Genomic DNA, 22588 nt, shown 5'->3' on the forward strand with positions numbered 1-22588 from the left:
GCCACCAGGGAAGCCCTAAAGTCAGTTCTTAACAGAGGCATAACTGAATGATGAAACCAGTTTTATTCTTTAATTTTTTTTTTCAGGGCTGATGCTCCAGAAACCTCAGGGACTTCTTTTGGGACTCACAGAAACCTACACCCTGGTGATGGCACACAGGGACTGTTTTCTTGTTCTTAGTCTAAATGATTGCCAAGAAGGAAGGCAAAGGTAGAAGAGTCGGATCTAGGGCTCTCCCCAGAGCTTCTAATCTCAGACCTTATTGAACTCCTTTCTCAGCCCAAGGACAGAGTTCACTTGAACAAATGATTTTGAGTCATGAATGAAGACTCTTGCTCTTTCCATAATGAGAAAGAATTAAGAGATGGACAGGTAAGCAAGCACCTCTGTTTGGGAAAGAAGGTGTTGGTTTGGGTTATGTTGTTAATAGTAATAAGATAGAGCGTACATCAAGAGGATGTGGAGCTTTAGAAATGTGTAGGAAAAATCCTCACTATAGTTCTCTTTGTTCTACTAGAAGAAGCTTCTAGTCACTTCTGGGTCAATTGCCTTTCCTGACAGCTTATTTTCTAAGTGGGCTATGGGATTTTGGTCTGGATTTGCTTGGGTGGCAAGAGAATTTCAGGCAGAATCCCCCAAGAAATGTGCATTTCATCAATTTGGGTTGTTTACCTTACTGGCCCTTTCTCTCTCCAATGCGTGTTTTGGCCTGATTATCGTCAGGACCCCTGATTCAATGTGCTATGTCTTTTTTTTTTTCTTCTCGGCTGCACTGGGTCTTAGTTGCAGCATGCAGGATCTAGTTCCCTGACCAGGGATCGAACCCAGGCCCCCTGCATTGGGAGCGCAGAGTCTTATCCACCGGACCACTAAGGAAGTCCCCCAGTGTGCTCTGTCTTTGTGTAAGCCTGGTGGCTTACCCTGCATTCCTTACCTTTTTCACTCCCTTGCCCAGAAATAGTCTTAAATGGAGCCTGTGGGATTCAGTGGCCAGAATGGGGACAAAGCCTGTGCTTTGGGAGTCCAGGGAGGTTTTTGTCACTGTTCTAAGATAGATGAACTGTTCTTCCAGAGAACATCCATCTTTGGACACTAGAGGGGACTGAATTGGAGAGGGAAAGGAAGGATGCGATGAGTCCTGAGCACACAGACTTCTCCAGGGAGCTGTTCAGCACAATGAATTACCAGATATTTTTGAGAATGTATCTTGAGCCTAGCGCTGTGCAAGTGGTCTAAGAAATATAAAACAAGTATTTGAGAAAGTCCCTGCACTCAAAGCGGCAGAGTCTGACTGGGGAGACGGGTCTTTTGCAGAGGCCCTTGTGCCGCATACAGAGGGACTATAGGACTTAGAGACGTGAGGGACCATTGTAGCCTCAGTTGGTAAGGTCGGCCTCCCCGAGGAGGTGGAACTGATCTTGAAGGGACCAGAAAACACTGAGAAGGTGGAGGTGGGGGCGGATTCTGGAGGAAAACCACATGACCTAAGGGCTGGAGGTGAGAGGAACTGCAGCAAATATGTTCAGTGGATCAAAGTGGGAGACAATAGTGTTTAGGCATCGTGAGGCCAGTTACAGAGGAGTTAGCTCAGCTGTGGTGTGTTTAGGTGTCCATTCTTGTGTCCCAGGCAAAAAGAAATCAAAAAAACCAAAGCTGTGTTTAAGGAGTGTTAGTTGGCAAAAATATGTGGAAGGGATTAGAGTAACAGGACCATCTGGGATTCTCGGGCCTTGACATAAGCAATGATTCCTTTAATTATTATTTTTTCTTTTATTTATTTTAGAGAAAATAATTCTGCAGATGGTTCCAAATCCAAAAGTACAGAGGATGTACATATAGTGAAAAAACTACCTTCCACCCTTGTCCCCAATTTTCCTGATGGAGGCAAAGTTACTACTTCCTTGGATATAATTCTGGAAATAGTCTCTGTAAAGACAAGCAAATATATTCATGTGTTTTTTAGAAATTCAAATGGTAAAATAGTGTATACACTCTGCCCTTTGTGTTTTCACTTAATATATCATGAAGATTGTTCCAGATTGTCCATAAAGCACTTTCTTTTTTTTTTTTTTTTTTTTTTTGCTGTACGCGGGCCTCTCACTGTTGTGGCCTCTCCCGCTGCGGAGCACAGGCTCCGGACGCGCAGGCTCAGCGTCTATGGCTCACGGGCCCAGCCGCTCCACGGCATGTGGGATCCTCCCAGACCGGGGCACGAACCCATGTCCCCTGCATCGGCAGGCGGACTCTCAACCACTGCGCCACCAGGGAAGCCCCATAAAGCACTTTCTTACTCTTTTTTGTGGCTGTATAGGATCTCATTGAGTGGATATGCTTTAATTTGTTTAAAATTAGTCCATTAGTGACAACTAGATTTATCATGGCGATCATTTTGAAATGTATAGAAATATCAGATCACTGTGTTGTGCAGCAGGAACTAACATTGTGTTGTAGGTCAATTATACTTCAGAAGCAAATAGGGACTTCTCTGGTGGCACAGTGGTTAAGAATCCGCCTGCCAATGCAGGGGACACGGGTTCAATCCCTGGTCTGGGAAGATCCCACATGCCGCGGAGCAACTAAGCCCGTGCACCCCAACTACTGAGCCTGCGCTCTAGAGCCAGCGAGCCACAACTACTGAAGCCTGCGTGCCTAGAGACCGTGCTCTGCAACGTGGAGCCACCACAGTGAGAAGCCCGCACACTGCAATGAAGAGCAGCCCTCGCTCACCACCACTAGAGAAATCCCACACACAGCAACAAAGACCAAGGCAGCCAAAAATAAAAAAAACCAAAAACAAAAACAAACAAAGGAACTCATAGAAAAAGAGATCAGATTTGTGGCTACCAGAGGCGGGGGTGGAATTGGATGAAGGTGGTCAAAAGGTACAGACTTCCAGTTACAAGAAAATAAGTACTAGGAATGTAATGTACAACATGATAAGGATAACACTGCTGTATATTATAAGTGAAAGTTATTAAGAGTAAATCCTAAGAGTTCTCATCACAAGGAAAAAAAATTTTTTTTCTATTTGTTGATGTTGTATCTATAGATGATGGATGTTCACTAAACCTATTGTAGTCATTATTTCATGATGTATATAAGTCAGATCATTATGCTGTACACCTTAAACTCATACAGTGCTGTATGTCAGTTATATCCCAGTAAAACTGGGGGCAAAATATAAAGTGTAATAAAAGTCCATTAGTGGACAGTCAGGGTTTTTCTAGCTTTCTGTTTTTATAATCAGTACTACCATGAATGACACTGTAAGCATGTCATTCGTACATGGATGACTATATGTGTTAGATAAATTCCTAGAATGAAATTGCAGGCCCCAAATGTGCACAGCATATGTGATTTCATCAGGTATTGTCAAGCCAGAGAGGTGGTACCAATTCACTCTCCAGTGTCTTATAACTCTTGGTCGTCTAGCCAGCACAGTGTTACCACACTTTTTGATCTTTGATAATAGGATAAGTGAAAAACATTATCCCAGAGTAGTTTTATTTGACATTTCTCTTGTTATGAGTAAGGTTGAGCATTTCTTCACATGTTTAAGAACTATTTGTGTTTCCTTTTATGTAAACTATCCATATCCGTGCCAGTTTTTCTACTGGGTTTGTTTTTTTCCTTACTGATTTGTAGGATTTTTTTTTAACATATGAGGAAAATTAGCCCTGTATTGGTGATATGAGTTGCAAAAAGTTGGTCAGATGGTTTTTTAAGCTCCAGTAGGGGGAAGGTTTGGCTGAGCAGAAAGGCCAAAAGTGAGGGAACTGCTTCACTCAACTTTACTTACTCAGAGCCCTGAGACCTTGAACGGAGCCAGGAAATCTGTATAATATTATATTAACGTTGGGATTCCCTGGTGGCGCAGTGGTTAAGAATCTGCCTGCCAATGCAGGGGACATGGGTTCGATCCCTGGTCCGGGAAGATCCCACATGCTGCAGAGCAGCTAAGTCTGTGTACCACAGCTACTGAGCCTGCGCTCTAGAGCCCGCGAGCCACAACTACTGAGCCCACGTGCCACAACTGCTGAAGCCTGCACGCCTAGAGCCCGTGCTCCGCAACAAGAGAAGCCACCGCAATGAGAAGCCCGTGCACCACAATGAAGAGTAGACCCTGCTCGCCACAAGTAGAGAAAGTCCACACACAGCAGTGAAGACCCAACACAGCCAAAAATAAATAAATAAATAAAATATATTAAAAATAATTTTTCTTAAAGATTATATTCACATTAAGCTTTTCGTGGTTTTTCATAAGACCGATTAAACAGGAGTTTTCCCTTACAGTATTCCTCGTAGTTGACTTCTCGGGAGTTCATCCATTTTGTGTGTGTGTGTTATTGGAAAAACGTGTGACGTTTAAGCTGTCATCTTTGAGGGACTACTACGTGCCCAGGACTGACTTTGGGTTGTCTTGCAGGTTGAAGGTGTGTCTGCTGGGTACCCTCCACCATGTGACAAGGACAACAGTGCTCTTCTGGCTTTCAGGGGAATTCCTGTACGTATCACCCACACCTCAGTGCTTCCTGTTGGTAGAAGCTTGTGGTACTTGCTGTTATGTGGTGCCAGGCACCGGGACACAGGATGGCACAGACCCTGCCCTCCAGTAGCTCACACTTTGGATGGGGGGGTGGGGAGGGCACAGGCATGCAAAACAACCTCTATCTAATAAGATAATTGTTACAATGAGGCAGAACCTAAAGTGCAGCGGGAATACGGAAAGCACACCTCTGTCTCGGTTGAGTTGAGTGGATTTTTGTCTGTTTGCTCTCCAAGGAGGGCATATATTCATACTTGTCCTCACGTCACTCAACTGCTCCGTCATAGTTGGCATTTTCTGGGTGCTTCTCTTTAAGATTGGCTTTAACCAACCCATGTGGGAAGACTAGATTCTTCTGGCCTCCAGTTTCAAGGACACTCGGTACAGCGGGTGGGACTTGTTTGTGTGGGTGGGGGGGACGTGGACTCCGCCCTCACACTAAGGGTCAGCTGCCCCTACAGATTTCAGAGTTGAAGAACCATGGTATCCTCCGGGCCCTGACTGCAGAAGCGAATGGCTGGGAGCCGGCTGGTAAGTCCTCCTCGGAGCCTGCGTGGGATTCAAGGCAGAGCTCCCTATGGGTCTGCTTTTCCTCATTTGAATTTCTCTCACTACTTTTCCTGTAGAATTTTTTAAATATATATATAAATTTATTTATTTATTTTTGGCTGCGTTGGGTCTTTGTTGCTGCGCGTGGGCTTTCTCTAGTAGCAGTGAGCGGGGTCCACTCTTCATTGCGGTGCGCGGGCTTCGCATTGCGGTGGCTTCTCATGTTGCGGAGCACGGGCTCTAGGCACGTGGGCTTCAGTAGTTGTGGTTCACGGGCTCAGTAGTTGTGGCTCGCGGGCTCTAGAGCGCAGCCTCAGTAGTTGTGGCACACAGGCTTAGTTGCTCCGCGGCATGTGGGATCTTCCCGGACCAGGGCTCGAACCCGTGTCTCCTGCATTGGCGGGTGGATTCTTAACCACTGTGCCACCAGGGAAGCCCTTCCTGGGGAACTTCATAGAGTTATCATCTTTCAAGGGAAGTTAGAGACCTGAGTTCTAATTTGGCCCCACAAGCCCTGCCGGTAGCTTACTGTGCGCCTTTGGGGCAAATCATAGAATCTCTGTGTCTACAGTGGAAATATTAGTACCTCCTTTGTCCTCAAAGGGATGTTGTGATAATGAAATGAGACAGAGTGGGTGAAAAGCCTTTGAAAAGTTATCCTGTTTTATCTGCTTGACATGGCTCTTCCCATACTATATTTAAAGCTCATTCTACTTGCTAATTTATTACACAGAAAAGCACACTCACCAATTCAGAAGAACCAGTTCTGGAGTCAGATATCTCTGGCTTAAGTCCTGCCTCTTTCACCCATCAGCCCTATGACCTTGAGCAAGTAACTGAATCTTTCTGACCCTCACTTTCCTCATCTATAAAACAGGGATTATATCAGAACCTGTATGATAGGAATTGTGTAAGGATTAAATGAGATAATGTAAAGTGCTTAGCACACAGAATGTAAATCATAGTGAGCGCTCATTGGTGTGCATTGTTATCTTTAAATTCTGTAAACTGAAAATGTAATCTCTAAGAATATGGGGTCTATTAAAAATATTCCAATGTAGAAAAATAATATGAAGGTCTGTGAAGTATCTTTTAATTGAATTTTGTCTTTACCATGTGGTGACAAACCTAACATTTATTAGAGTTGTTGCCTTAAATGCTAAAATATTTTCTATTTCAGTGCAACTGGCATTTACGTGCCAGATATTCCTTTTTTTTTTTGCGGTACGCGGGCCTCTCACTGTTGTGGCCTCTCCCGTTGCGGAGCACAGGCTCCGGACGCACAGGCTCAGCAGCCACGGCTCATGGGCCCAGCCACTCCGTGGCGTGTGGGGTCCTCCCGGACCGGGGCACGGACCCGTGTCGCCTGCATCGGCAGGCGGACTCTCAACCACTGCGCCACCAGGGTAGCCCCAGATATTCTTAATCATACTAAACAACTACAATTTTCTCCCCAGATTGCTCTCAGCTAATTTAAACTAATAGGCCGACTAAATCAGCTGTGCCATTTACTATGTGAATAAGTAGAAGAGAGGGCTTCCCTGGTGGCACAGTGGTTGAGAGTCCGCCTGCCGATGCAGGGGACACGGGTTCGTACCCCGGTCCGGGAAGATCCCGCATGCCGCGGAGCGGCTAGGCCCGTGAGCTATGGCCGCTGAGCTTGCGCATCTGGAGCCTGTGCTCCGCAACGGGAGAGGCCACAACAGTGAGAGGCCCGCGTACCGCAAAAAAATATATATATAAAAAAAAATAAGTAGAAGAGGGCCTAAATAAAGGAGGCAATTGACAAAAGGAAAAACGATAAAGAGCCGTGCTAACGTGAGCTGGCTTTGTTATCCTGGAGATTTGGGTTGTGGCTCCTCGTTCTTCTGTTAGTTTAGGGGAAAAATAGTATTTATGTCAGGATCATCTTCAGAGGTGGGAGTCCTAAAGGAACCAAGAAAGGAGAGAGATGCTCTTACACGGGTTAGATGTTTGTCTCCAGTTTGGGCACCAGATTGCATTGCTGCTTGAGACCTTGGACTTTCTCTTGACTACCTCGCTGTCACAGTAAGCTCCCACACCCTTGCCTGTGAGGTTTGTGCTCCTGGCTCACAACCTTTGATCCACTTGTTTGTAGGGGAAGGTGCGTGGGGTGAAAGATTGATCGAGTTGCTCATAATGATCTGAAGGGTGACAAGTCAGTGAAGCTGGATGTGGATGAGGGGTGAAGGGTGGGGAGCTTCTTCTCAGCGTCGTGAGGAGATCCATGGCTGCTGGTCCGCTCTTCTTGTTTAGCCACTTTGTCCCTCTTTTTTCATCTCCCAAGGGTCCAGCATGCTGGAAGTAAGTTTTATTTTCTTCACTGCCCCAGGTTGAATGTTCTGTATTCTGTTCAAGTTATCTAGTTTGGAAGCCCTGGTGTAGTCTGCTACCCCGGGCTGGGGCTGGCAAGGTTGACTGTCCGAGAGGTCCAGGATTCAGGACCCCAGACCCATCTTATCTGCTCTCACCGTCCACATCCCTGCCAGACCCGAGCCCACAGCTGCGTCAGTGATACTAGCTGATGTTTATTGAGCAAGTGGCCTTTGGGCCACATACTCCCCTGGAATCTGAAGAGTGACGTCATCCTCACAGTGGTTGGAAGAGTGATTACAAATGGTTAAGTAACCTGCCCGGAGAAGCACAGCTCGTGGGGGACAGAGATGCACAGTTCACGGGCTGTGTGGCTCTACACTGTGCTTCCCAGCTGTCCCCTCCAGCTCCCCAGCAGCATCCTTGTCCTCATTATCCCTTAGTGTTTTGAGGTTTTGGTAGCTTTTTCTTTAATTTGCAAGTATACTTCCAAAACAGTTCACTGTCACGTGAATGTCCTCAGCCCGGATTGCAAGGCAGAGGGGAGCTGTCCTAACCTGCTTTCACCACCCAGGCTAGAAGGCTCACGAGCTTGGGTGTCAAACAGAGGTCTCTCCATCCTGCCCACTGTTGGCCGGTGTCCTCCGTAGCAAATGGGAGAAGCCAGTGATGGGCCGTGCTGCCAGCAGTTTGGCCCAGAGAGTGGCAGCTGTGGTGTAGAGAAGAGTGCTGTGTGGTGGTTGTAGAGCGCCTGTCCTGCTGCTGCTTTCTTCTGTTTCCACCGCTTTTGTTGTGCTTTTATTCATTCATCACACATTCATTGTGGGGAATTCCCTGCGGTCTAGTGGTTAGGACTTAAAGCATCCACTGCAGGGGGCATGGATTTGATCCCTGGATGGGAAACTAAGATCCCGCATGCTGTGAGGTATGGCCAAAAACAAAACAAACAAACAAAAAACAACAACAGCGAAAACATTCACTGTGCACCTGTCCTGTGTCAGGCGCTCAGAACCCTACCTTCCTGTGGCTCCCAGTGCAGTGGGCAAGACAGCTGCAACAAGGTGGTAAGCATGGGGTGTCGGGGTCTCTCACGGAGCAGCTCCTAACGCAGATTACAGAGGCTAAAGAAGGCACCCAAGGTGAGGGTGATACCGGAATTGGCTGAAGGATGAGATGGAACTGTGCTAGAAGGGGCTGGAACTGCAGGTGGGAGAGCGGGGTGTGCAAAGGCACCCAAGGCGGGTGTTGAGAGACTTCAGGTACTTCTGGATGCCCTAGGACAGAGCCAGAGAGGTAAGAAGTCTCCCAATTGTGAAGAGTTGGGGTTTCATCTTGAGAATTATGGAGAATCCCTGGAGGGTTCTGAGCAGCAGGCTGACGTCTGATCTGCCTTTTCGAAAGCTCACTCTGGCATATCAGAGGGTAGCGACAAGGCCCAAGGCAGGCAGGTAAGGCCAGGGGCTACGGCAGCAATCCGAACACACCTAGATCTCAGAGGGTCTCCTTTTCTCACTATTGCAGTTATGAATACAGAGGTGCTCCGAGCCCAAGAAGAATGGGAAGCTGTGGACAGTATCCAGCCAGAGACAGGTAACTGCAGGGATGGTGCCGCCTCCTCACAGCCCGCTGCTGCTAAGCACACGATCCACCTGTGCGGCTAATGTTCTGTGCCTCTGGGATTAGGATACAGAATTCCTGGGTCTTCTTGTTTTCAATACGTGACATCGGATAAAATCTCTTTTCCCAATTCAGAGGTGATGCCATCGACCTCTGGAGGGAATGGGGATGAATCCCGTGGGGAGAGGGCCGCCGGCCATGAGAGAAGACAGGGAGGACCTTGGTCAGGGTCAGCTTCTGCAGGGTGATGAGGTCAGGCAGCCAGGACCCCTGTGTCAGGTCGAGCAGGGTGTTCACTGTACAAGGAAGTCCCTGGAAATGGGGGCTGAAGCCACCTGCTGGAAGCCTCTGAGGGCTGCATCAAAAACTGCCTCTCGTGCCTTTCAGGAGGTTTGGATGGAGCTGTGGGAGGGGAGAACTGGGACCCAAATTTAGCCTGAGCCCCACTTGAGCTCCTGAAGAGATGTTAGAGTGGACTGTATCAGCCATCACCTGTATTGCGGACTGATGAGTCAGTACCCTGTGACAAAGGCTGGATAGGGGATCATTCGTATCCAGGGCGTGAGAAGGGGCAAAGTAGAAGACAGAAAAGGCCCCTGAACAAACCTGTAGCATGCTCCTGCGTGGGTACCTCCTCCAGGCAGTGACTTGCCCCCGCTCACAGGTGAGTGGACATTAGGGGCCCCTGCAGATCTATCCCCACTCACTGCAGGGCTTAGCCTAGTCAGCCTCTGCACAGCCGGGTCCGAAAGGGAGTCAGCCCAGCAGATAACGCCACCCCCTTGACAGAGGAGGGTCGGTTGTAACTGTAGGTGTCTGACGTTTACAGCTGCAAGTCAGCGCTGGGCTTGGAGGTGGCAACCAGCGGCCCTCAGTAAACGTCTGCTGATAGAATGACTACTGTTACACGTGCCAGAGTGTCTTTCCTTTTGCCACAGGGAGCCGGGCCAGCTCAGACCAGCCTGGGCAACTAATCTCTTTCATTGAGGCCCTCCAGCATTTCCAGACCGTGGACCTCTCTTCCTTCAAGGTATGACAGTAGGGAGGTTTGGGGGTCTCAAGCAAAGCACGTTCTTCCCAGGAGCCAGGTTTCTTCCCCACCAGGATAGGGCACTGGGCAAGCAAGATGGGAATTTCCAGGCGAGGTCTCTGTCTCAACTAAGAAGTCTCGGGGCGCAGGATCACGAGTGGCCAAGGACCCACATGTCATGTGGGCCCCGGCCGCCTTTCAGGGACTGTGCCCCCAGAGCTCTAGGGGCCCTGTCTTATAGGGGCCCGTGGAGCTGCTCCCTGCTCTCCCCTCCTAGGGATGGGGGGCTCTGCAATCAGATGCTAGGGAGTTCCTGGGGAAGCAGGGCCGCCTGTCCAGAGAGCTGAGGAATTCACTGCCACCATAGGAAAATCTTCCATCTCCTAGAGGAACAAGAAGTTATTTGGGAATTTAAAAAATATGTGGGGGGCTTCCCCGGTGGCGCAGTGGTTGAAAGTCCACCTGCCGATGCGGGGGACACGGGTTCGTGCCCCGGTCCGGGAAGATCCCACATGCCGCAGAGCGGCTGGGCCCGTGAGCCATGGCCGCTGAGCCTGCGCGTCCGGAGTCTGTGCTCCGCAACGGGAGAGGCCACAACAGTGAGAGGCCCGCGTACCGCAAAAAAAAAAAAAAAAAATGTGGGGTTGGAGAAAGAAAGAATATTAAGGAGAGTAAAAGCTGACAAGCTTTCTGGCGAATCCTGAGTGACCAGTAGTAAGTTTAGAGAACTGTGATTTCAGATCTTCAACCTAAAGCCTGGCTCAAGGAGAGAGGCTAAAAAGATAGGAATCAGATTGGTTTGTAGGACCCAGAGATCCAGAGGCTGCCGAAATCAGAGTATCCTAAGCCCTGCGGCAATGGCTGTGAACAAGGAGAAGTCAGCAGGAGCTGCTTTAGGCACTGCTGCTGTGGTGTGGACAGGAGGCGCCAGCTCCCCTCAGGGGTATCCTGCTCCAAAAAAGTGCCCACTGACTGTTTTTTTGTTTGTTTGGCCGTGCCACATGGCATGCGGGATCTTAGTTCCCCGACCAGGGATTGAACGAGCACCCCTTGCATTGCAAGCGTGCAGTGTTAACCACTGGACCGCCAGAGAAGTCCCCCTGCCGCCACTGACTGTCTTATCTTGGAAGTTGAGAGGGCTGTTAGACTTTATATTTATGTCCTTTACAGAGAGAGACGGAGACAGACATACAAAGGGTGGAAGCAGCCCTGCTGGGAAACTTGGCCTGGCAGCTGTGAGATGCCAGCCCCCATAGGCAGCCACCTCTAGCTTCCTCGGTAGTCAGTGACATAGCTATTTCTGGAAAAGCCCAGAGGACCAAATGTAGACGACCGGCTGATAATGCCTATGCTTGGGGACATCTCTCTCTACTTACAAAGAGCCTACGAGCTGGAAGAGCCTGTCTCCAGAGATTCGCAGATGCTTCACAGCTTCTGCCCCATTTCCCTGGCCCAGAAGCCAGCCAGTTAGTGGGAGAACCACTCCTTTCTGCAAGACCAGTCCTGTACTGAGGCTGATGGTAAGTTCATTAAAGCAAATGAACACAGCACTCTGCCTATTGCCTGCACCTTCCTCCCCAGAAAAGAATCCAGCCAGCGATCCGAAGGACCGGGCTTGCTGCCCTCCGGCACTGCCTCTTCGGGCCTCCGAAGCTGCACCGGGGCCTCCGTGAAGAAAGGGACCTGGTCCTGACAATCGCTCAGTGTGAGTGCATGGGGGCCACCACAGGGCAGGCGCTGCGTGAGTGGTCAGGCAGGGAGCAGTTAGCCTACCCAATTGCTGAGACTAAGCCAAGGCTATTGCATTTACCATGTTGGGGGGAGAGCAGAGTGTCTGGAGCACCGGCCAGGTCTGTCTTGGCTGTACCGTTCTCTGGGAAGCACTCAGTCCTCCCGTGAGGGCCAATCCAACAGAGCATGGGTGTGTTTTGGGGCAGGTGGCCTGGATAGCCAAGACCCAATGCATGGCCGAGTCCTCCAGACCATCTATAAGAAGCTGACCGGCTCCAAGTTTGACTGTGCCCTCCGCGGAGACCACTGGGAAGATCTGGGCTTTCAGGGTAAGAGAGAGGAATGGTTCATCTTCTCCCTGACTCCTTATTCCAGGACTAGCGTGAGAACCCAGACAGTCCTGTTCCTGTCATGCCAGCACCATGAGACAGGATATCTGGCGCAGAGCATTTCAGGAAGAGGGTACAGCAAATGCAAGGGCCCTGAGGTGAAATGTGTGTAACTCTTGCTGAGAAATAGCAAGGAGTGTGGCTGAAGTGGGGAAGGAGAATAGTTCACTTGGGGCCTTGCAGGCCAGTGTAAAATATTTACTCTAAGTGAGATGGAAAGCATGGGAGTGATAGGATTTGGAATCCAGTGTTTTCTTTTTATTCTTTTCTTTTACTATCGATGAAAAAATTTTTTTATATTATTTCATTTTTTTGAGTGAAACAAAATGATTTCACCTGTTTTGGGACTGTACTATTTTTTCAAAATCATATCAAATTACATTTGTATAGAATAGGAAAATAACTTAATTTAAAAAGGAAACTATATACTCATAATTAATTGGTGCTCTGTTGGTACTGACAATGTGTTTAAGTCCCCTTACCTACCTTCATCTATAATATAATTGTCCTAAATATTCCCTCTGTGTACATTGGGAATCACATCAGTGTTATGATTTTTGTTTCAACCATTAATTTAAATAACTCAAGAGGAGAAGCAAGGTCTGTTGTATTTACCCATAGATTTACTCTCTCCGTTGTTCTTTCTTCTGTTCTGGTATTCTAAGATTCCTTCTTTTATCACTTCCTTTCTGTTTCAGGAACTTCCTTTAGCCATTTTCTAAAGTAGGTCTGCTGGCAATAGATTCTTTAGCTTTCCTTCATCTGAGAGTGTCTTGATTTCCCCTTCACTCCTGAAGGATAATTCCTCTGAATGTAGAATTCCAGGTTGACAGGTCTTTTCTTTCAGCACTTGAAAATAAATGTGCTGCTTCCTTTTGGCCTCCATGGTTTCTGATGAGAAATCTGCTGTTACTTGAATTATTCCTCCTTGTTAGATAAGAAGTTGTTGCTCTCTCTGCTTTCAAGATCTTTTTTGTTTGTTTTTTTTCTTTTGTTTGCAGGAGTTTGACTATGATATGTCTTAGTGGATATTTCTTTGGGCTTATCTCATTAAGGGTTTGCTCAGCTTCTTGAATCTGTAGGTTTATGTCTTTGGCCAAATTTGGTAAATTTTCAGCCACTATTACTTTGAGTACTTTTTTCAGCCCTGCTCTTTCTCCTCCCTTGTACAACTCTGATGACACAGATGCTAGGTCTTCTGTTACTGTTCCACAGGTCCCAGAGGCTCTGTCCACTTTAGGGGGATCTCTGTATAGCTCAGAGGTCTCCAAGGCTCTGTTTATTTTGTTTTGTTTTTTTCTCTCTATTGATCAGATTGGGCAGTTTATATTGCTCCATCTTCAAGTTCACTGGTTCTTTCCTCTTTGGTCTCTATTCTGATGTTGAGCCCATCCAGTGAGTTTTTAATTTTAGGTATGACATTTTTCAGTTCTGAAGTTTCTGTTTGGTTCTTCATATCTGATATTTCCTTGCTGAGACGTTCTGTTTTTTTATTTTTTTCAAATGTTTGTAATTGCTTATCAAAGGCATTTTTTGATAGCTTCTATAGTAGTTTTCTATTGTTGCTGCAGAAAATTACCACAAATTTAGTGGCTTAAATCAACACAGAGTTACTATCTTCTAGTTCTGTAGTTCAGAAGTCTGACACAGTCTCACTGGGGCACGATCAAGGTAGCAGCAGGGCTGCATTCCTTTTTGGAGGCTCTAGGAGAAAACCTATTTCTGTGCCTTTTCCACCTTCTAGAGTCCGCCCACGTTCCTCCTCCTTCAGAGCCAGGAACACAGCATCTCTCCGAGCTGATTCTGTCCTCACCTCTCTTTTTCTGGCTCTGTGCTTCTACCTCCCTCTCCCACTTTTAAGGATTCTTCTGACTACATTGGGCCCAGCCAGATAATCCAGGATAATCTCCCTATCCTGATTAGCAACCTTCATTCTAACTGCAAACTTGATTCCCCCTTGCTGTGCAACAGAACGTACTTGTAGGTTCTGGGGATTAGGACGTGGATATCTCTGGAGGTGCTGTTATTCTGCCTAGGACAGCTGCTATAAATTCCTTATCAGGTAATTCCAACATATGTGTGATCTCAGTGTTGCTATCTGTTGATTGTCTTTTCTCATTCAAATTGAGATTTTCCTAGTTCTTGGTGTAATGAGTGATTTTTTATTGTGTCCTAGATATTGTGGGTATTATGTAATGACAGTGTTGATCATCTTTAAATCTTCTATTTTAGCAGGCCTCCTCTGACACTGGGCAGTGGGGGAAGGGTGATGTCACCTCATTACTGCCAGGTGGGGATAGAAATCCAGGTATCCCACTTGACCTCCACTAATACCACTGGCTGGGTGGGGCAGGGGTGCCTCATTGCTGTTCCCATGTAGCCTCCACTGATGTCACAGAGGGTGTGGTGGGCTCCTTAGCACTAGAGAAGGATAAAAGTCCCAGCTCCCTGCTTCTTTGACTGCCTTGGCAGAGCTGAGGGGCACCTTGTTATAGTCAGGCAGGGGAAGTCTAGGCTCTCCACTTGGGCAGTGATCAAGGTAACCAAGTCATTGAATCTCACAGAGCAGGGATTTCATTAAGCACCCTGAATTTCCTCTTGGTTTTTGTTTTAGGAACAAATCCAGCCACAGACTTGAGAGGAGCAGGCTTCCTTGCCCTCCTGCATCTCCTGTACCTGGTGATGGACTCAAAGACGTTGCTGATGGCCCAGGAGATCTTCCGCCTGTCTCGTCACCATATCCAGGTGGGGCTTTGGTGGGAAGCCAGCAGAAGGGCTGTAGGGCCTAGGACCTGGGCACAGGGCTCTCCTGAGTAACCATGACAGCTTCGCAGGTAGATCTCCAGTTGCTGAGGGCCCTCAGGACAGCTGAGGCAAACCAGGCATGGGCATCCCTGTCACCCTGACCTGGCTGGAATCTGAGCTCCAGCACTCATGAGTGTGTGTCTCAAGCAAGTGCCTCAACTCTTCAAAGCCTTGGTTTCCTCATCCATAAAGAGGAAATCACGGAAACGTCAGCTGTATAGTTGGGAAACTTAAATGAGGTAATGTACAAAAGCACTAGACACAAGTGTCTCAGCTCACTGCCCTCCCAGTATTGGCAGGTTCTCCTGACCCTGCAGGAGGGGGGTCAGCCTTTATTTGCCCAGAGAAGAAGGTTTGCCTCCAAGTGTCAGGTGACACATGGACTTGCTGAAAGGCCAGAAGTGGCTCCTGTAGCCCTCAGGTTCTGTCCGGGCCTGCTCTCCAGGGTTGGTTTGATGGTTTTCCCCTGTAGTAAAAGGTGGTGGTCCCTCCATTTTAGAAAACAGACTTGACCTGTTTCCTGCCATTCATCTCTCCCAGATTCATGGGGCCTGGAATTCATTCATGTGCTAAACAGGTGTTTATTTAGGCTTCCCTGTGCTAATTGTTGTTCTTGGTGCTTGGGAAACATCAGTGAGCAAAACAGACAAAGATCCTTCTAGCAGAGAGGACAAGACAGTAAGCCTAATACATAAATAAATCATAGAGTATGTTAAAGGTGGTAAGTGCTAAATAGGCAAGGTTAGGAGAATGTGGGAGGATTACAGTTTTATGGGGTATTAGGGGAGCTCTCATGAGAGGATGAGACTTAAACCAAGCCTTGAAGGAGGTGAGGATGTTAGCCAAGCTTGTATTTGGAGGAGGAGCATTCCGCACAGAGGGGGCAGCTAGAGCAAAGGTCCCAAAGGAGGTGTATGTCTGGCATGTGCAGGAATGGCAGGGAGGCCAGCTGGGAGCAGAAGGGGCAGGGAGGGCAGTGGGAAGGAGGTTATGGGGCAACAGGGACCAGACGGTGTCGGGCCCGGTAGGCTATGATGAGGATGTTTGCTTTTACTCTGAGTCAAATGAGGGTTTTGAACAGCCTGGAGTGACACGATCCAACTTACATTCTTAAATGGATCCTACCAGCCGTTGGGTTGAGAGTAGTCTCTGGTGAGGGCTTTTGTAATCAAGTTAGAGATGATGGGGATCTGGACCAGGGTATTTTCAGAGGAGGCGTTGTGAAGTGATCAGATTCTGGATATAGAATCTTGAGCGTATGGGCTGTAGAGAATAGAGCCAGCATATTTTTCGGATGGATTGGGTACAGGTGTAAGAAAAAGAGGCATCAGTGGTGATTTTTAGCCTGAGAAGCTGGAAGGACAGAGTGGCCACCAACTGAAATGGAAAAGAAAGAGCGAGGGTGGGGGTGGTTCCATCTGCCATATAAATTTTAGACTGAGGTCACGCGTTTGTTTGTTTCATAAATTTATTTATTTATTTATTTTTGGCTGCGTTGGGTCTTCGTTGCTGCGCGCGGGTTTTCTCTAGTAGCAGCGAGTGAGGGCTACTCTTCCTTGTGGTGCGTGGGCTTCTCACTGCAGTGGCTTCTCTTGTTGCGGAGCACGGGCTCTAGGCGCACAGGCTTCAGTAGTTGTGACACGCAGGCTCAGCAGTTGTGGCGCACGGGCTCTAGAGCGCAGGCTCAGTAGCTGTGGTGCACGGGCTTAGTTGCTTCGCAGCATGTGGGATCTTCCCGGACCAGGGCTCAAACCCGTGTCCCCTGCAGGCGGATTCTTAACCACTGCGCCACCAGGGAAGCCCCAGGGTATGCGTTTTTGACAACTACAGAAGTGATGTACCTCATGTCAGGAGCACCCATGTCAACATGTCTTATTACTGGTGAAGTTAACCTTGGGCACATGGTTAAAGGGATATCAGCCAGGTTTCTACGCTGTAAAGTTACTATTTTTCCCTTTGTAATTAATCACTATCTTGGAGGAAGATACTTTGAAGCTATGCAAATATCCTGGTTTTCCTCAAACTTGGTTCTAATAGTGATTTTGTTTTCCTCATTCCTCCTACATTTATTAATTTTTAAATTTATTAATTGGAATTCTTCTGTAAGAAAGAATTGCCTTTGCTATTTATTGATTCAGGTACTTTTTATATCCGCATGGACTCAGATTTTTACTTTATTCTATGGGATATAACCCAACACTTTTATTATTTATTTTGTTGCTAAAATTGTTCCCATGTCGACCTTTTTTTTTTTTTACATCTTTATTGGAGGATAATTGCTTTACAGTGGTGTGTTAGTTTCTGCTTTATAACAAAGTGAATCAGTTATACATATACATATGTTCCCATATCTCTTCCCTCTTGCATCTCCCTCCCTCCCACCCTCCCTATCCCACCCCTCTAGGTCCCATGTCGACCATTTTAAGAGCTCTTTCAGGTGGTACCTGTGCCCTTTCAGCATGCCCTGTCCTTTTTTGAGCACTTTTCTACTTTCTGGATCCTAAAGATGCTCTAGGCTCTTGTATTTTCCCTGAATGATTCCCAGCCCTGAGATCAACCACTTCTCCAAAGAGCTCTTGTTCTTTAAGTTGGAGAATGATCTTTGGAAACCAAGATCTGAGTGCTGGGTGTTCTCACTGGTATTAAGATCTCACTGTTTCTAGGCCCTCTCAGTGTCCAGAGCTTGGAAAATATGTATGTGGCACTGGTTCCCTCCTGACTCTGAAAGGAATGGTCTCCAGTGGTGAGCAGACCTGCCCAGGCCCCAGCAGCACTTCACAGAGAACAGGAACGGGGGTGTGATGCTGCCTGAGGGAGAGGAGCTGAGAATGAGTGGCTGAAGGTCAGACCTGCAGCATTTTCTTCAGATCATTGTGTCTTCAAGCTGGAGTCAGGCCAGCCTGCACTGCAAAAACAGACTGTTCCAGTAACTGTGTTGTTGGTCATATTAGTTAATTCTCAGAACCTCAGCTTCTTCCTTTGTAACATGAGAAAATAATCCCAACTCCGTAGACTTATTCTGAGTTGGAGAAAAACTGTGTAAAGTGCTAAGCACATTAGTCATTCAAGGAGTGTTAGTTATCAAAGTAACTTTTGATTTCCGTGAGCAAAAATACATTTTATATACGTCTTATAGATAATACATGCATACGTAAATACATCTTGTGTTTTCAAAATCATATCTGCGCTTGCATCTGCACACACACACACAACACATACCTCCACACATAGACACACAGCCATTGTAAAGTAAGATAGATCCATTTTGAATCTAAAACTTCTTGACTACAAAACAAATAGTCACACAGTTCCTGCCACCTGGGCAGTTTTTCATTTCGTTCACTGCATATCTGTTATCTTCTGAGGAAAAGTACCCATTAAACCTGACGGTTTCACGTACGCCCATCTCTTCCAGGAGACACTGGAGGAGGAAAAAGGGGACTTCGTGAGTATCTAGTCTTGAGGTATATCAGGACCCATGAGTTGAGAATGTGGGCGTATTCTGTGCTCTTCATGATGTGGGGAGGTAATGTCTGGGTCAAGTTTGAGAACCGGACCAGTTAGCTTATGAAACAATGCAGTCTCTTGTAGCGACGCTGCTTTGTTATAGGAGGCCCAGAGGTTGAGGCATATCTTAGCAGTCACTGGGCCAGCCCCTTGTTGTAGAGACAATGAAGACCCAGAGAGGGGAAATGGCTTGCCCGAGGTCCCCCAGCTAATGAGTATTTCCCAGAAATCATCTCTGACCTCAGCACCTCCCTTCCTGTGGTTTTTGAAGGCTCTCTTGTAAGACCTTCCTGCAGAAATATGGAAGCCAGGGTAGAGGGTTAGTGCCAATTCAGCATCCCTCATTCGTTTTCAAGGACAGGCTTGACTGAGGTGAGGGGGTAGGTCATTGGATATCTGAGGGAGGAACGTCCCAGGCAGAGGGAAGAGCAAGACAAGAGAGGAAGCCCTGGGTACTTGATCTGGGTACGGACCAGCCTGACCACTTTGACCAATCTGTTTCTCATCCCTTCACCTGCTGGCCTTTGTGGAATTTATTGTGGATTTATATTTACTCCACAACATGCGTGTCAGACAGTAAGAAGGAATAGCAGCTTAAAATAATAAAATAAGAGGGCTGGTGTAGGTGTCAGGAAGCTAGATACTAGTCCCATCTGCAGTATCATTACTTAGCTATGATTTGAGGCAAGTCACCTAGCCTCTCTGGGCCTCCCTTTGCTGTTTTATGAAATAAGAGATTTGGCCTAAATGATTCTACGGTCCCTTCCGACTTTATGATTCCTTGAACTCTTAAGTAACTCCAAAGTTTAAAGGAAAACTTCACCTCAAGCACTTATGAATCTTGAAAATACAGTTTTCCAGGAGGCACGTAGGAGACCAGAGTAACAGTTGGGGGACTCAGACCTGCCAGCAGCCAGTCCTGTCTCTTTCCTAAGGAGAGAGCTGAGGTCTCAGGTACCTGTGGTACATCCTACTAAAGGGGAATTGGCCAGAAACTACAGATGCTGAGGGAACCCAGGACTCCATGGAAGTGCATGGTCCACGCTGTCCTGAGGAGGAGGAGTGCTACAGTTGAGATGCCGAGATGCAGGCCGCATCTGGCTGATTGCTGGCAGAAAGGGAAGCCCCTCACAACAGTAGTTACAGACAACAATTTGTATAGCTTTCCTTGCAATTTCCGTCTGTTATTTCATTCCATCAACGTGACAAGCCTGTGAAAAGGTAGGGCAGAGGTGATCCTTGTAAATCTTCATTTCCTGGCGAAGGAACATGAAGATATTACAGACCAATATTGCTGATGAATATAGATGAAAAGATCCTCAACGGAATACTAGCAAACAGAATCCAACAACACATTAAAAGGATCGTACACCATGATCAAGAGGGATTTATCCCAGGGATGCAAGGATTCTTCAATATATGTAAATCAATCAGTGTGATACAACATATTAACAAATTGAAGAAGAAAAACCATATGATCATCTCAGTAGATGCAGAAAAAGCTTTCAACAAAATTCAACACCCATTTATGATAAAAGCTCTCCAGAAAGTGGGCATACAGGGAACCTACCTCAACATAATAAAGGGCATATACAACAAACCCACAGCAAACATGATTCTCAATGGTGAAAACCTGAAAACATTTCCTCTAAGATCAGGAACAAGACAAGGATGTCCACGCTCACCACTATTATTCGACATAGTTTTGCAAGTCCTAGCCACGGCAATCAGAGAAGAAAAAGAAATACAAATTGGAAAAGAAGTAAAACTGTCACTGTTTGCAGATGACATAATACTATACGTAGAGAATCCTAAAGATGCCACCAGAAAACTTCAAGAGCTAATCAATGAATTTGGTAAAGTTGCAGGATGCAAAATGAATGCACAGAAATCTCTTCCATTCCTATACACTAATGATGAAAAATCTGAAAGAGAAATTAAGGAAACACTCCCATTTACCATCGCAACAAAAAGAATAAAATACCTAGGAATAAACCTACCTAGGGAGACAAAAGACCTGTACGCAGAAAACTATAAGACACTGATGAAAGAAATTAAAGATGATACCAACAGATGGAGAGATATACCATGTTCTTGGATTGGAAGAATCAATATTGTGCAAAAGACTATACGACTCAAAGCAATCTACAGATTCAGTGCAATCTCTATCAAATTACCAATGGCATTTTTTACAGAGCTAGAACAAAAAATCTTAAAGTTTATATGGAGGCACAAAAGACCCTGAATAGCCAAAGCAGTCTTGAGGGAAAAATACGGAGCTGGAGGAATCAGACTCCCTGACTTCAGACTATACTACAAAGCTACAATAATCAAGACAATATGGAACAGGCAGAAAAACAGAAATATAGATCAATGGAACAGGACAGAAAGCCCAGAGATAAACGCACGCACCTATGGTCAACTAATCTATGACAAAGGAGGCAAGGATATACAATGGAGAAAAGACAGTCTCTTCAATAAGTGGTGCTGGGAAAACTGGACAGCTACATGTAAAAGAATGAAATTAGAACACACCCTAACACCATACACACACAAAAAAATAACTCAAAATGGATTAGAGACCTAAATGTAAGACTGGACACTATAAAACTCTTAGAGGAAAACATAGAAAGAACACTCTCTGACATAAATCACAGCAAGATCTATTTCGAACCACCTCCTAGAGTAATGGAAATAAAAACAAAAGTAAACAAATGGGACCTAATGAAACTTAACAGCTTTTGCCAAGCAAAGGAAACTACAAACAAGATGAAAAGACAACCTTCAGAATGGGAGAAAATATTTGCAAACGAATCAATGGACAAAGGATTAATCTCCAAAATATATAAACAGCTCATGCAGCTCAATATTAAAAAAACAACAATCCAAAAATGGGCAGAAGACCTAAATAGACATTTCTCCAAAGAAGACATACAGATGGCCAAGAGGCACATGAAAAGCTGCTCAACATCACCAATTATTAGGGAAATGCAAATCAAAACTACAATGAGGTCCTCACACCAGTTAGAATGGGCAAGATCAGAAAATCTACAAACAACAAATGCTGGAGAGGGTGTGGAGAAAAAGGAACCCTCTTGCACTGTTGGTGGGAATGTAAATTGGTACAGCCACTATGGAGAACAGTATGGAGGTTCCTTAAAAAACTAACAATAGAATTACTGTATGACCCAGCCATCTCACTCCTGGGCATATACAAAATTGGGCCACTAGTAAGTGGTGAAGCTGGGGCGAGGACCCCCATCACCTGACAGCTCGCCCAGCAGTGGGCTCCTTACAGCGGGGTTCTTAGCCAGCAGCCTGCCTCAGAGTCACCTGGGGGGATGCAGGTGCCCAGGCCCCTCCCTCTGCAGAACTACTGAATTGGAACCTCCAGGGATGGGGCCATGTCGGCAGCAGCCGCAAAAGACAGTCTGGTTTTCTTGCTTCAGTGTTCAAAGGTGTTTAAGCCCAACTGTGAGGTGTGAAGAGAAATGAAATTTTAAATGGAAGCTCAGAAGTGTCCACATCTGATTTCCTCTGCTGTCTTTTTAGTCAATTCCCTAAACACAGCCTCAATGTGGTATTTTAGCTCAAAGCCACACTTTTCAGGTCCAAGGGAACTGCTGAAGGAAAGGAGATACTTCTATCTGAATTCCAGTTTTTCACTGCTTTTTAGTAAGTAGGCTTTTATAAAAATATTCCTGAGAATGAATGAACAGTAAGTTCGGATCCTCTGTTAATTATGTTGCTACCATGTTCTTGTTCCCGTATTTATTTTTAGACTGAAAGAAAGCAAGGGAAGGGATGATATTATACAAATATTATGATAATTAAATAGGCAATACCCGAAGGTAGAGATGCATTGCTGCTGACCTCGGCTACCCACTGAGGCGCAGATAATAATTATGAATGTTTGTTAGCACCGCCTCAGGCCAGTGCTGCACTGAGCATTTTGCATACGTGATCTAAATTACTCCTTAGAGCAGCTCTGTGAGGTAGGTTGTGGGAGAATAGAAAATGTAGACTGGGGATAATAAAAGCTACCCTGGAGAGTTTTTGTAAGGATTAGCGAATTGACTC

At 46.3% G+C, this 22588-nt stretch overlaps 1 protein-coding gene across 3 annotated transcripts in view; it reads left to right on the forward strand.

Annotated features, from left to right (window-relative positions):
- Nucleotides 1–22588, forward strand: part of ELMOD3 (ELMO domain containing 3) — a 29500-nt gene that overhangs the window by 2639 nt on the left and 4273 nt on the right. For 2 of the 3 annotated variants that reach the window (XM_082643016.1, XM_082643017.1), the window contains exons 3-10: nt 87–372; nt 4427–4504; nt 4996–5077; nt 8951–9019; nt 9985–10076; nt 11658–11781; nt 12014–12136; nt 14811–14941. In XM_082643016.1, coding sequence (XP_082499142.1) covers nt 319–372; nt 4427–4504; nt 4996–5077; nt 8951–9019; nt 9985–10076; nt 11658–11781; nt 12014–12136; nt 14811–14941 — 753 coding nt within the window. In that variant the 5' untranslated portion in view covers nt 87–318. The remainder of the gene's footprint in view (nt 1–86; nt 373–4426; nt 4505–4995; nt 5078–8950; nt 9020–9984; nt 10077–11657; nt 11782–12013; nt 12137–14810; nt 14942–22588) is intronic. The other variant, XM_082643018.1, reaches the window with a different exon arrangement.

Source organism: Mesoplodon mirus (assembly GCF_964341445.2).
Source record: "Mesoplodon mirus genome assembly, chromosome: 14".
NCBI lineage: Eukaryota > Metazoa > Chordata > Mammalia > Artiodactyla > Ziphiidae > Mesoplodon > Mesoplodon mirus.